Here is a 17,015-nt window from a genome sequence, read left to right as displayed (position 1 = left end):
GTGCCTTGCATGATGTACGTCACAAACAAAATGACGTCTTTGACACTAATCTTCTTCGCAGTATTATTATAAACAAATAAAATAGGATAAAAACGCCTTTCAAGAACGAAGTTGAAGGACCAAAGCCACAAGGCAAGGGAATGGTCCCGAAGGAGTTGAAGCACCAAAACCATATGGCAAAGCATTAAGCGTACTCGCATAGCCACTTTGCCGTTAGTTCCAACACGATGTAATTTTATGTTTATTCATTTGATTGGGCGCATTCCCATGAGGCGCGCTATAAAAAGGAAACCCAATTGTGTTTCCACACTTACAGACCGTGCTGGGCTCGATAAAATCAGCTGATAAAAAGCTGATAATGTTTCAGCCTTGTTTCCCATTGACCATTAGAGAGTTGGCTCGCGGGTTGATAGAATGTGGCAGCCGAAAGAGGGCAATCTGTTATTATTCCGGGCAGTCAGGCGGGTTTTTTACTGTCAATTCATCCCTTGGGACAGACTTTCGAGAATGTTGTGTTTGTGCAGTGAAACGTGAAATTATACCTCAACATTGTGGCTAAAAAATTGTCTTTGTTCCTCTTACCTTCCTTTGATGTTATGTATTTAGAAGATAAAAATGAGTTTCAGCTAGGAAATGAATCCCCCCCCCCCCCTGCAAAACCTATCTACGACGGCTCTTCCAGAACTAATCCTGGGAGAACAATAGAGATAAAGGGATGTGTCTAAAACTTCTTTCTATTAGCGAATGCGAAATAATTAGTTCCAGTCTCTCAATAGGACACGTAAGATGATGAAATCTCTCTCAATATATACACAAACCTACACCTGCTCAGTTTCCTATCTATGTACATGACGACGTTGACTTGTTTCCTATGCCTCGTTTCTTTGACTGTTTTGTTTATATGAAAACATCTCGCTTTGCCTAATTTGTACTTCCACTATGCAAAACTTGATCTACCTTGTAAAAGGGCAGCCAGAACACAATTCTGAGCAAAAATCCGTCCGAGCTTGCTCCAAGTTCTCTGTCGTGGTAGACATCTTTACCCAGCAGACCAGGGAGAGCAAGGCCATGAAGTTTCTTTGCTTCTCAGAATAAATTAGCAACAAACGAATAGCTGCACAAGGATGCCTGATAATTTGCAGGCTATCCACCAGAAACCAGTTACTCTCAGATTGTAGTCAAATCAGTGACCAGATAAAGAGCTCTTAGTACCTTGCCGAACACCAATAGAGAGAGGCTTAAGCACATTGGAGTCCACCATGCCAATGGAATAAACTCTGCTCAGACTACCTTCGCTCTCCTAAAGAGAGGAAGGTACATATCGAAAATTAAACTCCAGAATCTCTCCTTCGCTTGCTTGCTCTGGTCCTTGGTTTTGAATTCTCTCCAGAATCTGAATCAGGCATCTTTTGCATCAGCTGATTGCTAGGCTTCAAGTTATTAGTTGGGCCTGAACTTTGCAGAGCTTCCTTCTCGGATTTGCAATCAAGAGTTGTTTCCATTGGGTCATGAGTCAAAGTAGGTTTCTCATATAATATTGCAGAATCCAAGGAGTATATGCGAAGAGCAAGTGCAGAGAGAGTTGAAATATTAGCTGCAGCTGAAGGGGACGACCAGTACCACCAGTCATTTCTTAGGTATTCCGTTTTGATTGTGTCCTCAAGTACGATTGTAGCTTGAACCATCTGGAAGACAAGAAAGCTAAACCCTCAAAACCACGAGGTCAAGGAAGCCAATAACTTTCTTTAGAACATAGATAATACATTCATGACTTGTAGACATGCGTGGTGTCTGAGCTCAGGAAAATTATTATGTTGATCATTTTATCAAAGGAGACGTTACTCAATTCATTGTCTTATCAAGGATATTAGGATAAATAGGAAACAAGTACGTATATGCAACCCAAGAACAAGGGCAAACAACTTACTTCGTAACCCATTCTCAAAGATGAAAGAACAGCATAAACGAGTACGAACCATAGAAAGGGGGCCAACATCATTCAAGATAAAATGTCAACTCCTTTTCAATAGGAATTCCAAATCCAAATACATAGAATTTCAAGGTAAAGCATGTCAGTCACTGTGCTAATACAGGTAAATCACTGTAGGGCTGCAACTTGGCTAGCCAAGTAACCTTGACATGATTAAGCAAACATTAAACCTATTCCCATCTAAATTCCTGTTTCCAAATAGTGATCTCAACTTGAAGGTATATTCAAGCTCATGCCCACATCATTAGTTCAGAAAAACTCTTTTGCCATTTCTTTTTCAAAGATGTCATAATCCAACAAAGAATTCTTTTAAAGTTCCAGTTAAACTGACACATTTTGGTAATAATGTTACAAACAGCTACCACAAATTCATAGTGTACCTTTCATACCAGTTAACATGCATGCATAAGTTTCATCAATGCTTATATTAGGTCTCTCAAAGATGACAAGAAAAATCCAAAGTTATATCAGCTAATAAAAGAATTAGCAGGACTAAAAGCCAAAGTTAGCAACTAACCTCATATAAGCTCTTGGCAGATTTTACAAATGTTCGCCAGGCACATCTTCTGTTTGAGTGTGATCTTGATGCCCTGAGAGAAGCATCAGGGAGAGCAGCATCCATGTCAAGCAAGTTAATTTTCAGACACCTAAGAATTTCAGAAGCTTTGCCTACTTTTGGAATCAATGAGGATTCACGAATCACACATCTCTTATATATGCCAAGCACTGAGTTTCTTTCCTTTGTAGAAGCAGATTGACCCCTTTGACTTAGAAGCATGGGTTTTGCAAACTCAGGTTTTCCTACGCCCTCACGCTTGTCAAGTTTGCTGCCTTGCAGATAACCTGAAATTTCATTTGCACTCACCCCAGTATTAGCTCCATGGTCAGATTGCTGCTGCTGACTTTCTGATACTGAAGGTACATCTCCTAGGCCAATTGCATTATCAGTTGTTGGGGCCAAGGTCAGTGAAGCGTCATCAAGATAAGGAGATTTACCAGGCACAAAGGATACAACACCATTGGAACCAATTAATCCTATTTCCTTTACCAATTCTGTAAGTGAATTTTCAACTTTGAATTTTGACAAAATCTCCTGAAAATTAAATGGGCACTCTGGTTCCAGTGAATGATCAAGGAAACTAGATCCATTACCATATTTCTCGCTCAAAGATGTCAAACTAGTGCTCATACTGCCAGAGCATTTCTCTGCTGACTTTTCATTCCTCAACATATTTTTATGCTCTGAGGATTGTTCACTTATCTGGCTACTTGGACAAAGAGTAGAAAAGGTTTTGCATTTTTCACCAGCATGCTCTGTAAGTTCTTCACTATTAGGAAATGTCCTGTGACATGAGAAGCAATGGTTCCTAGAAGGCCATATCAATTCCAAGCACTCGCACCTGTACATTCTACCTTCGTCAGGAGATCTACTTTTCTGAAGATTATTATGCATATCGTTAGTCCATATCTCCAAGCAAGGACCAAAACATTTTTCCATTGCACTCACAGCTTTCGTGACTAGAAAATCAGAATCTCTAGCTTTTCCTGCACTAGATATGTTATTGGAAATGACCGGTCCTCCATCCAGGATATCATTGTCAGGATGACTGCTGTCCATGGATTTATTACCTTGCCACTGTAAAATAGCTTCTTTCAATTCTCTCTCCCTTGTGTCTCCATCATCCAGCCAATTCATGAGTTCTTCAACATCAGTGCCAGCACTATAAGACATCCATGAATTAAAGTTATGGAAGAAACTCTTTGGTTCAACCACCTGTTCTGCTTTCAAACTCGCATTGACCAATATCTGTGGACAAGCACTGGGCCTGCCAAAACCCCAATAGAGTCTGCCATCAGCATCCCTTCCCAAGAATTCCTTCCTTACAGATGTCCTGAGGAGTTCCGACTCAAGTGTATCTATTGAGTCCTGCAAACGAGTTATCTCGCTCTTAAGGTTGCTCAATTGAGCATCGCACTCTTGTGAAAGACCATCATTGGCATGGGTAGAACACTGGTGAACCGGAGAGGAAGGCATATGCACGAATGCATGTTCACTCGATGTGGCAGACAATTTGTTTTCTGGCATTAGCTGACCTGTAGATAGAATTGAAACACTGGAACTACCACATCCCAACTCCTGGGATTCATCAATATTAGTCCCACCATTGTCTTCACTTTGATCATCTTTTTGTTGAATAGACGTTGCCAACTCATTCTTGCACTTAGATCCTTTAATATAGCTTGATTGAATAAGATCTATTCCAGAAGGCTGACCTCGTAGTTGATTAACTGCAAGAGAAGCCTTTGAAACTTGAGTGTTTACGGTAGGATATTGCTTCTCCAACATGCTTGTTGAACTATAATCACTTTGATCTTTGGCCTGTTGACCATCCTCCATCTTAATTAAGCTACCAAAGGGTGAAACCTTGCTGCTATTAGTCAACTGTGCCTTAAATTTCCCATCGTCAGCAGGCAGAGATGCCATCTCATTCAACTCCGATTCTCCACTTCCACCCTGCACATGGCCCTTTGTCTTTGCCATGTTTGCAACCAAATTTTCTTCCTTGAATTTCAAAAGTTTCCGTTCAGAATTGAGGGAACGCAATTTCTGCTGTAAATCACCAAATCTAGTGCTGCTTCGTTCAATATGGTCACAAATGATGGCTGAATTCAATGCCTCATCACACAAGAACTTCAAAAGCGAAATTCTCTGCAACAAGGAGAAAACAGACTTATTCATATTAAGTTGGAAAATACTCTTTAATCAGCTCATATTAGATCAGAAGCAAACTGTTTGAAAAAAAAAAAAAAAAGGATCCACAAGTAAACTAGGATGCAAATTGATATCAAAGAAGAGCAGCAAAACTTCCATCCTAAGCTCAGCAGACAAAACTAGCCAGGATAATTTGGGTAGTAACAATGTACGTCAACATCTATTTGCATGCCAAGGGAAGTGTGGTGTCTGAGTTTTTACAGTGTAGATCGACTGGCCATGTTTCTGATGTGTGCGGTGTAACAGTCAAAGATATCTAGCTAACTGTAAATCCTTCTAATTTGTGAGCTAGTTGCCGAAAAAAATAAAAGTGAATTCAACTGGAGTAAAAGAACTACATCCTATAACTAAAGCATCGAAGCCATATATTTGAATTTAGTTGACCAGAATTAGCTTGATTAATAAAATTGATCACCCTGCTGGTCAAGAATCTGAATTCAGCCACCAGCAATTCTTTGTTACGATAATCAGCTTACTGAAAAGTCAGAAAACTAGAAGCTCAAGAAAATTACAGAAGTAGAGGACCAAAAATATAGATGCAATCCAATAACATGATACAATTACAGAAAAAAAATGCTGTATTGCAAAGGATGTATAACTTCAAGAGGCCAAAAAGAAAAGAAAGCGGGTAGGTACACCCGCAGACAGCAGGTCCTCTGGTGATGAACACTGTATCACCATTGCTGTCTCTAGTCACCTTAAGAATGATTTTATTCGTCTAGTATCAATTCAACTACCTTCCATTTTTCCAGAGACAGTGGTTAGTGGACACAATTCCATAAACTACAAAAGGAAATCATCATTTGCAGAAAGGAAAAGCAAATGCAAAGGAGAAAATGAGCCCCAGAATACAAAAGCGCATCATGTATAATCAGACAACATATTCTGTAATATCAACAAAGAAGACCAAGCTCAGGGAAAGCTAACTCCTACTTCATTATGTGATGCAAACTAATTCACGCTGAAACAATCATAAATAACAGAAGATATAATGCATTATCAAAATAAACTTTATTCCCAGGCAGCAAGTTTTTACTGGACAAAATTGTGAATGTACAGACAAGTTGCTGAAGGCCTAACCTCCTCAACACTAAACTCCCAGTAGTCCTTTAGTTCCATGGTATTTGCCAGTTGAGCCAGCATCTCCAAAATCGGGTGTAAATATTTCCTCTGGTGTATTCTTCTTCCATATCGGTTTACAACTTGAGTGCCATAAGGAGCACTGTTAGACATGGATTGACCAGCAATACAAGAAGGGCAATACCAGTTTCCCTCAGGAATTCTTACAAGTGGAGGATTCAAGCAATAAGTATGATACTCAGAATCACAACTATCACACAATAGTACATTGTCATCATCTTTATCCATGCCACAAACTTTACAGATCCCCTCCTCCCAAGGAGCTTTGGGAAGTGAGCTCTCACTCACAGATGCAAGCATCTCATCTCTCTGATTATCAGATTCACTGCTTGTAGGCTGAATGCCAGCAAGCACCATAGTTTTCTGAATAAGGTTGAGAACCTAGAAAAGATGTAAAATAATTAGAAGACAAAGAAGTAAAATGCTTTGCGCAGACCTAAATCAGTCAACAAATTATGCAACTTAAAAGAAGGAAAAATATAATGCAGTTGAAAAATGCAGATTGAGACCGCTTTTAACCTAGAATATTAATAATTATAATTAATGCGGTAATCCCAAAAACGTATTCTTGGGGCTTCTTTCTATCTAAAGTGACACAATAGAAGGCAAAAATAAACAAAGACTGTTCCATTGGTCAAGGTTTCCAAGTCAGAGTAATATAAATAGAAATATAAGGAGATAGAAAAGATAATTACAACAAACCTCTTTCTCATATAGATCTTCAAATTGCTGGGATAATGTTTCAGCTAGATCAATCAAATCGCTTTGTCCTTTATATGCAGTGTGTATATTATGCCAAACCTGGGAATAACAACAAAACAATCATCCATCTTCACATTCCCATTGCATATACTGAAGATAATATTTTATAAAACTCAAAAAGCATAAAAATGCCAGGAAACTAACTTATGCAAAGTAGAAAACCACAATGCATGAAATTACGTGTTTCTATGTTTGCTGGGTGAAGATTTTACACTATTCCTGGCTAACAAGTCTCAAGCAAAGGACACTACCGATGGTCATATCTAAGTTTTACGACCATAAGATTTTCTTATATGTTATCAACAATTTTTCCTTTAACAAAATTCATACTTTAGACCATCACAACCACAAGCGGATTTGTGCTTCTGAAAGTGCAAAGTAATTGCTTAGACCATAATTAGAGCACGAGACTCTTAAACGGGAGAATAGAAATGTCAAAAGAAAAAAAATGCTAAGTCTTGAAATGCTCACCAGAAACATAAAATAATGAATGAAGAATGGCCATGAAAACATTTCCATTTGCTTACAATGTAAACATTACATCAAGTTTGTATTGCTTCCAAAAGGGCAGGAACTGTTTAAGCTCCTTGCTGCTTTTGCATCCAAAAGCAAAAATTTCCAGAATTCCTATTCCCATATTTGTAAGTACATGTGAAGCACAATGACAAAATACAATGGGGGAAAAAAAACTGTAATAAACAAGAAGAAATCTGTGGAAGTTGAAAAACATGCAATTTCCCATTAAAAACTCATCTCGAAATAACCAGCAACAAAAATGTTCTCCATCTATACTAAAAAATTATAGACGAAACCAAGTATAGCTCAGTACAGGAAAACTTGAGCCAAAAAAATTACCTCTCGAACATCGTCAGCAAAGGCTTCATGAGATCCCCCATAGACCCCAGCAGCCAATCTCAAATCAATAGTCCTAAAATCCAAAGGACGAGAAACCATTGTAGGATAACCAAGAAGTCCCTCGTCGTCATTATCATTAGGATTCAACAACGTTTTTCCCAGCAGATTGCAAAAGACTCTATCTTCGTCTGCTGCTGCAGCTCGCCTTAGCACAATCCGACATTGTTTCATAATAAGATCAGGCATATTGTTAAAGGTCTTCATCTTTTCTTTCTTCTCAGGCTTTTGCTGTGGTTTCTCACGATTGACATCATCCAGCACTGAGATAACTGCTCTCTGTAAATGATGAATAACAAACATTATAAGACCATCAGATATCGAAGTGAAACCAGACCCCACAGAGAATTGGAAAAAAGAGGAAGAAGAAAGAAAATTTTCACTTTAAATTAAAATTGATTAGACAAAGATAATTTAAACATAAGACAGAGAGACAGCTTTTTTAGCGCTAAACAACAATAACAATAAATTAATTAATTTTAAAAAACTACACCTTTGTTGGCCCTGATGCATTTCCTTTGTAGACTTCCTTGCTTATAGAATGCTCCAATATCTTCTTTGCCCATTCAGGTGGATTCCGCAGCAAAGCTTCGTTGACACACCTCCTAATTCGAGCTCCAACATTTGTGGGAAGCTTTCTCACAGGCTCAAGCACTTGTGCCCATGCAGGGACTTCACCAGTATCCATCTCCACTGTTTTTGAAGCACCCACTGCATCAGATTTATATGCATCCGTGCACATTGCCTCACCTTTAGCTGTCAGTGAACCAAATATTTGCCTTGTTGCCTCTGCAAGAAGCTGAAAACCACATGCTTCAGGAGTTCGTGTTTTGACTAACCAATACAATTGCAAGTTGTATAACACTTTCTAAAGCTAAAAGAACAGTTGAACAAATTTTGCTATACTGAAAGTTGAGCGGCTCAAAGTAATATTGAAGCAAATGATAGAAATACATAAATACTATAAGCACAGAAAGTCAATCTCACAACTGCATCTGCCTCCAATGCTGCAACCCCTGTTAGAGAGCCACAAAGAGTTCCACCATCACCTCGCAGGCAATGGAAAACTTTGCCACTCTCACGGCAAGCAATCTCTGCTGAATCAAGGTTACCCTCCATCGATAACACTGCCAAAATGAATCTCCGTGCAATTTCAGGCCAAGTAAGACTGTTGATAGGCATCATATCAAGCTTCATTTTCATGAACAAAGCTGTATACTCTGCATCTTTTTTCCTGCCTCGTCTTGATCTAGGTTCTCCAGCATCAAACTTAGGATCCACGTACACAGCAACTTTTGAAAGCAGCTCGCCTACAAGCACTTTCAGTAATGAGCTGTGAATCTTGGACAATACAATGCCAGTACATCTGTAAGAACCAGTATAGGCTCTGACTCGTGAGACTTCACTCTCCCTTCTAGAAGAGCCATCTCCAGCACCACGAATTACATTGCCTGATTTTTCTGACAGATTTGGCACATCAAGCCATGGATTAATCAATTCCGCTTCAAGTTCCTGGAAAGTGAAAGCTTCTTGCAGCTCTAAAACTTCAAAGAAACGCCAAAAGAATTCCCAAGTCTGACAGTCAAAAGAGAATTAGTCAGAGGTAATTACAAGGCTAAATTTATTCTAATCCAGCATAGCAGTAATTCATGTTACCTGTAGAGCATCACCTATCAAATAAGCAGGAAGTTTCGAGCAAAGTGGCTTGCCTTGAGGAAATTGACCTCTTAATGCTGAGTACTTTGGCAGCCTTCCGGGTCTTATTAAGTTTATATAGTAACTATCCGATTCCATCTGACTTTGTGCATCACTCTTCCTTTTAGCCTGGAGGAACCCACTCCTGACCGTTTGTTGTGTTGAATGATGCTTGCGTTTAGTCAAAGGCTTATATTCTAAACAGCCACTAACACCTGGAAGCTGTTCTATGATCTCCTGCACAAATTCCTCATTAAGTCCAAATCTTTCCTGTTCCAACCACTTTGCAATCAATTGACAAGTGGAGTCAAACTCAGTATCCCTCTGAATTAAATATGGCATGACAACAGGGCCAGCAAAATGAGAATACTTTGATAAAGCATCTGGATTGTCCAGATTTTTTACTTGGCCTCTATAATATTCATGATCACATCCAAACCGAATTGTGCCTTTTTGCTTATATGCTTCATGGCAAGCATGCAGAAAAGTTTCAGAGACCATGTCCCATACATAAGATATCGATCTTCCTTCCACATTAAATTCACCAATGCTGTCCCTATCTCCAAGTAAATTGGACACCAAGTCTCCAGATTTTTGAGAAAAAGAATCAGGTGAGGAGAGATTTGCCTTCTGAGCATCAAGCCCTTGACTCCCCATCTTCTTAGAAGAGGTATCAGCATCCAGATGAGGTGGGCTACTTTCTGTCAGCATCATGTGAATTGAAACACTCTCGTCATCAATAGTACCAAATGTTGCCAAATCATCTTTCCCAGCAGTGCCTTCCCCATTCCAAGAGCTGAACTTTGGCCTGGTGAGGACTGTTGAACCAACAGGGATTGACTGTGTCGAGCATGGATATCTTTGAACCATGAATACCGGTCCAGAATCACCACCATCTCTAACCTCAAATAAAAAGAGGGACCCAGTGACCTTATCATGCCATCTAGATCTGTAACCTACAGGCCAGATCTGGTTAGCATTGTGGTAAGTTGGACGTGAATCAATGACGCCTGCTGTTATAAGATAAAAGTCCTCAAACTGCAAAGGCAATCCATCCTGGAATGACAATAAATAGCATTTATCATGTAACTTTTTCCTAGAAGATGATGTAAGATCAAGGGGAACATTTTCTAACACTAATGTCACGGGAAAGGGAGTTAAAGGAAGGTGAATGCAGACATTCAATACATCTACATAGAGGAACCCAAGGTAGCCTCTTCTCAAAAGGCCACCCTTGGCGCTTCTTGTATAATTACCAGGCAAGTGTTCACGCTCAGCAAGCTGCTGCTCTTCGGAATACTTGAACGAGGTCGAGAGTTGCTAGATTTCGTGTCCCCTGATGATTCCTTCCTTCTTTGATAAAGATGAGATCCATTCTGGAGAGGAACCAACCCATTTTCTGCATTCTCAGATTGTGGAAGATGAGAATTTGAGGGCAAACCCAGATGTTCTGCAACATCAGAGATTGATTCAAACCTACTTCCTTTTGGGGCAATGTAAACAGCAAAAGTTTTCAGCCTTTTATCGCAAAACTCAAATTCCACACGCCAACCTTCACCTAAGACACCTTTTTTTTCAGCAACGTATTCTCTAAGACTCTGAAGATAGATGTCATTTGGACTCTGAGGAAGATAATTTGTTGATGTAGAATGACTGCCCTGAAGTATCCCTTCACATGTGAATCCTGGACTATTCCTATTCGAGTTTGTATCAGAAAGTCCACCATGATTCACAAGATCACCTGTACCTGATTTACCAATATCTGCTGGGATCTGTGGGGCCTTCTGAAGATGATATCTTTTCTCAGGAGGCAACATATTTGAAAATGCTGAAAAAAGATTTATTGGACGGGCAGAATAGGAAGAGTGACCAATAACCTGCAGTCTATGGCAATTGACACATATTAGGAAAGGATCAAACATCTCAATTAATGAGATAATCAAGAAACTTTTTTCACTTAATACCAAACAATTACATCTGGCATCAACACAACTTAATGATGATATGCAATATCCTTGTAGCATTAAATAAGCACCTTATATCTTTACTCCGTTGAAGAATCTCCTCACACTTAGGGAAAAAATATGGGTGAACTATTTTTTATCAGCATTGACTTTCCCATGATGCTATTCCAATAACCAAACAAAGCTAAAAACTATTACTATTAAGAACTAAGAGTTGAGCAACTCTTCTTCCTCTTAACTGATGTCAGAGTACGTAGGGCAAAAGGTCAAGCAACAATTCTTATTTCAAACAAATCAGATCTCACTGACCTAGGAGGCTCCAAATACATAGGAAAAGATCATCAAACCTACATTTTTGCATTGCCAAAAACCTCTAGTTTCTTAACAGGCACTACCACAGCTATTGCGCATGTATTTCATAATCAGATTCATGAAATTCATTTTTCCAATAAAACTAAAGAAGGGTTTCATATCCCTTGTTTGTCTCACTGGTACTTCACTCACAAAATTATTACAGATGCAGCCCAACAGTCCATCACCTAACGCTCTCAGAGATAATTCATGCAAAAGAGGTCTTTGACAATCAAATAGGGGTAATTGAAAAGGCAAGAAAACATGGATAGAGATTCACTGTTCATGTTTAAGGCCAATAATCTGGCATTCTAACTTTGATTATTCAGCACATATCATTGCATGTCCATGGGTCTAAACAGATCTCTGACTTAACATTGTCTTCTTTTATATTGCCACTGACTTGTATCCATAAGAAATAATAGATTGAAGGCACAAACAACTGTAGTAGATCCTCCTATTGACATTACTGCTGCCATCTGAAGTCACCTGAATCACATGCTAATGTTGCTACTGTTAGTGAGTCCAGTTCATTTGTATAGCTACATTACCAAGGCAGCAACCTAAGGCAGATGAAAACCACACAGTGATACAAATTAAAGCACCAAAAATATCATCTCCGAAGTTAATTGTCAAAATCTGTCCAGGCAAACATGTACACAACTTACGGATGACTTTATATTTATGCGCTACATAGCACCAGAGCGCCAGCTAGTAGCTTTATCTAAGCAAAAACAGAAAACTTATAAAAGCGAGCATAAAATGGCGCACATTAGAGTAAAATGCACTGGCCTCTACCATGAATGGCAAAGAACATCCATCACAAGGCACATACATAATAAATCTGCATTCTTGAGGTGAGCCAATTGCATTATAAACTCATAATTATCTGGAAATATAGTTGCACTCCAGCAATACAACTGCCCTTCAAAAATTATTGAACAATGTACACCAATCAGATACAACAAACTCACCCACGCCAAAAAACTAGCGAGTAAAGAATAAAATTTCAACACACAAGGAACCGCCAAAAACCTAAACTTTAAGCTCAAAAACTTTTATTCATTATCTGATAATCCCAGAATTAATCTCTAAAGATATCAAAAACTGCTAAAGTAACAAACAAAAAATTCATACTTGTCGCCGTGACTCCTGTCCCCGCCACCTCGCCTCGCCAAGGCAGCTGCCGTATCAACACCAGGGCCCACGTGAACCCCCTCTACCTCCACCTCCGCCTCCCTCGGAGGCGAGGCATTTATATCCAATAGTCCCACACTTCTACCTCCTCCACCTCCACCACCACCACTACCTCGGCCACGGGTGCTTCCGCTGCCATTTCTAAGCAAACACTTGAAACACTTCCAATTCTTCATCTCCTCAGTATTCCCCACAATCTTACCTTTAAACCCATCTCCACACCCTACACACACCACCGAAGGACCACCACCAGCTGCCGCAGCAGCTCCATTCCTCTTCCCCACCTCAACCAGCCCCACAGCCGGCGCTGGAGGCCGTTCAATTATCACAACGTCGTCGTTGTCATCCAAAATCGTTTCGCGAGGAGAAGACAACGGTGTCTCATTAAGATCAATAACAAACCCACCAAATTTCCCGTCCATTTCTAGCTAAAACCGCAAAAACAAACCACTTTGCACCACCAACAAACAATTCCAGCTACAAAACCACACGGCATCATACGTTGGTGGCAAATGCAGACCAATCGATAGTCAATTTGTCAGGAAGAACTTGGTATAACAATCAAAGAAAGGGTTTTAGGGGTCTTTGGGGATCGGTTGTTAAGCTTCGACGGAAAACTGAAGTGGGGAAAGCTTTGTTCGTGTAACGTCAGTAATGAAATTACAGAGTGAGAGGGGACAAGTGTGTGAGTGTGTGAGAGGGAAAGTAAGTGAGAGAGGGAAAGAGGGGTCAAGATTTGAGAGGGGTTTTTGTTTCTGGAGATTGAGACCAAATTGAGAAAGTTGAATGTCTTGAACAAATGCTCTGTTTTTTTTTTTTTTTTTTTTATAATTTGGTACACTTGTGCAGTGTTTTACGTTTTCGTGGTTGTGGGGTGGGGTCCTCGGGAGGCGCCAGGGTATGGTGGCTGTGCTGGGGTTATGAGTGTGTGAAATGACGGAAATGTCCTTGTTTTGGTTACGGATTCTTATTTTGCTTTAATCGGGAAAATGTCTACATCCCGAGGAAGGCAGGGAAAAGTTGCACCGTGTGATTTCCTTAATTTTCCCTGCCGGAATTGAATTTTTTTATTTTTTATTTTCACAAATTAACCAATAAAACTAATTACTAAATGATTCAACATTTTTATGGACATGAGTTTCCTATAATTCTCCCATCAATTTTGTGATATACCAATTGAACTCCGCATGGATTGAGACTTGTGAAAATTTGTTTTTGTTTGTGGGATTTTCAATAAAAAATTTTAAAAATACATACATCTCAGATACAATTAAATACTCTTAATAAATAAATAAAATTATATCTTTTTTACTTTTACCTACCATCACCCTTCACGTACCACAATTAGTACTTCATTGCTATCTATCACCGTTATTTCTCACTATTATCACTATCACTTCCCTTTTCTCTTCTCTTTCTTCTTTCTCTCATTCTTTATTCCCTTTCTTCTTTTTTTTTATCTCCATCCCCATCCCCCCTCCTCCTCCTTTCTCTTATGTTCTTTCCTATCAGAACCCTCATCCTTCTCTTTTCCCATTTTTCGGTTAGGGTTTTATTGAAGGCAAAGAAAGAAAGGGAAGGAGGGAGAAAAATAGAGGATGAGGAAGAGAGGAGATGGCAGAGTTTGGGTGGCGGTAATGAGTTGCAATGTTTTAATTTTCCAAAACAACACAAAATTTTTTTAATTCTAAAAATACTCCTAAATACATCCTCAAAAATATCCCTTAAAATACTTAACCATAAAAAATAAAAAGTTTTTCATATACATCACTACAAAAAAATTTAGAAAAAAACCCCCAAAAAATACCTAATTCATATACCTAAGGAATTCTATACTTTTCTTCCGTATTGCTTTGACATATATAAAATTTTGAATTTAATTTCTGAAAATACAAATTTCAAATTTCATACTAAAACTTTAATTACTAAATATAAGAATAAAAAACTTGACAAAAATATACTTTTTGCTACCTTTGAGGTTGACCATAAGCAAAACTTGATATTATTGTTGTTTTTACATCAAGAAAAAACCAGTGTAAGACATAGATCCTCACAACAATATATATATATATATATATATATAGACAAATAGTTGTTCGATGTTTTGTTAATCTTTTATTATTTTTAAACATCTTACAATTGAAAAGCAATAAGTGTTTAATTTTAATTGAACGTGTCATTTGCAGACAATAAGTTAGTTTACAATAGAATTTATAGAGTTTAACACAAATTTTATGGAATTACCTCAATATAGAAATCCTGATTGAAGTTTCTCTCCAATTATCTTACTCGTAACCAATCACCATCACATCTGGAAAAAAAAACTACTATAAATTCTATTGCAATCAAGACAAAAAATAGACAAAATTTGTTATAATTGGCTATAGATTAGGATTTGATTTAATGCAAGACAGTTGATATCAATATAGCAATCAAAAAGCGCACAAAAAGAGTTCTTTTAAATCATGGATGATACCATTACAAGAACAAAGATTTTCAAATTAATGAATAGGCAATAATATCGATATAGCTAGTTAGAGAGCAAACTTTGGTAATAAAGAATTTTTTTTTTTTTTTGCAGTACACTATGAACAATAAGACCTAGTCGAAGAACAACAGATATATATATATATATATATATATATATATATATATATATATATAATTACTAAAAGACAGCTACCTAAACTTACAGAACGGTTACATTTATTTAAAAAAAAAAAAGCATTGCAAATATCATATTTTAAAAATTGGGAAACTTTTTTTAGTATATTTTTACACGAATATCTATATCTATATGTATTGAGGAAGGGGTTTTTATCAGAGACCCTCTAAATGGCTTCTAAACTTCTCATTCTTTTTTCTAGATTTTTGTATTTATTTTAATACATAAAAAGTAGTGGGTTATAACTAACCCTATCACCAATCAAATTTAAAATTTAAAACATTTTTACTATCTACTTCATAAACTGTTTATACTTTGTTATTTATACTTTAAATCCTTTTTACTCCATATTTAAAGACAAATGCTTATTCGTATGCTATTTTAATACAATGTTACATTTTTATAATTAAAAAATATTTATCCCCAAACTAACCCTATAACCACCCCTACAAATGAGTTTTGCAAATTACAATCACGTTTCAAAAAAATCACAAATGTACAACTAAATGTAAAGTTGAAGGGTAAAGTGCAGCTAAATATAAAGTTAAGGGGGTGTTGAACTTCAACCCATCACGTTTTCGATTGCCTTGTGTTATTTATAATTTTACAACAATTAAAACTTCCATAAGACCATAAGAAAAGATAACAAATATAACATCCATTCATGCTTTCTTATTAATTTAAATAAGTAAGATTATTTACACTCAATTTTTGTTATTCACACTCCAATAATCATTTTGATCATATAAGTTTCAATAATTAGACTATATGATAAAATAAGTGATGGAATTGCAAATAATAAAAAATTGAGTGCAAATAACATTTTCTTAAGTAAGAAGTGGCTCCCATGCCTTTCTAATTTAAAAAAGTAGTAGCTCCGCTTATATAGGAATTTGGTTTGAAGTTTATTAGTGGGAGGGTAAATAAAAATAAAATATTGCCAAACTTAATAAAAGTAAAAAAGTAAATGATAATATTTTTTCTTTAAACTTAGCATTCCTAAGTAAAAGGGCAAAATTAAATAGAAAACAAAAAGGAAATAATGTCGTGGATTTAAAAAATCAAGAATGGTACCATTCATGAAATCTAAATTATGAAATCACTAAATAAAAAACAAAGTACCACTGGCCTTTTGAAATATTCATTTTTGATAAAAAATAATGATAATAACAACACCAGTTCTACCAAAAAATTTTAAAAAAGTAATATTATAGTTTAAGAGAAAGATGTAGAACATTCAACCTTAAAATACTACTTAATTTGTAATTTAACATTAGATTTGAATAAGAGTGTAAAACCCAAACACTAATGATAACTTTTGATATCATTAGTTATTTTATGTATTCTTATTACTGTCTTCATATATAAATATGTATTTGCTATGTTAAAATATATATATATATATATATATATATATATATATATATATGAATTGATTGTAGTACTTGAGGATATTATAGATATTGTCAGTTTTTCGTTTCCATTTTTAGATACTAATAATTGCAACCATTGTAATTAATTTTTAATTTTATATTTTTATTATGATAGGTAAAGTTAAATATATTG

The 17,015-nt window shown here is 37.0% G+C and overlaps 1 protein-coding gene across 3 annotated transcripts; it reads right to left on the bottom strand.

Moving 5' to 3' along the window:
* Positions 1-718: 718 nt before the first annotated feature.
* Positions 719-13,597, bottom strand: LOC113716692 (methyl-CpG-binding domain-containing protein 9). Of its 3 annotated transcripts, XR_011822787.1 has the most exons (11): positions 12,725-13,597; positions 10,529-11,156; positions 9,234-10,328; positions 8,565-9,152; positions 8,071-8,376; positions 7,521-7,856; positions 6,606-6,704; positions 5,844-6,284; positions 2,508-4,700; positions 1,213-1,685; positions 719-1,143 (listed from the first exon to the last, which is right to left on the bottom strand). XR_011822787.1 is itself a non-coding variant. In XM_027241087.2 (10 exons), exons 1-10 carry the CDS (start codon positions 13,204-13,206, stop codon positions 1,329-1,331), a joined length of 6,525 nt encoding a protein of 2,174 aa, XP_027096888.2. In that variant the 5' UTR covers positions 13,207-13,597; the 3' UTR covers positions 719-1,328. The 3 variants fall into 3 exon arrangements, 2 of the variants coding, with proteins under 2 accessions (XP_027096888.2, XP_071925996.1); XM_027241087.2 differs by having other exon boundaries at positions 719-1,685; XM_072069895.1 differs by having other exon boundaries at positions 719-1,685; positions 10,529-11,149; positions 12,725-12,861.
* Positions 13,598-17,015: the final 3,418 nt, after the last annotated feature.

This window comes from Coffea arabica, chromosome 11c (genome assembly GCF_036785885.1).
Source record: "Coffea arabica cultivar ET-39 chromosome 11c, Coffea Arabica ET-39 HiFi, whole genome shotgun sequence".
Lineage (NCBI taxonomy): Eukaryota > Viridiplantae > Streptophyta > Magnoliopsida > Gentianales > Rubiaceae > Coffea > Coffea arabica.
The sequence above is the reverse complement of the archived record's forward strand: the minus strand, read 5'-3'. Positions and strand labels throughout refer to the sequence as shown.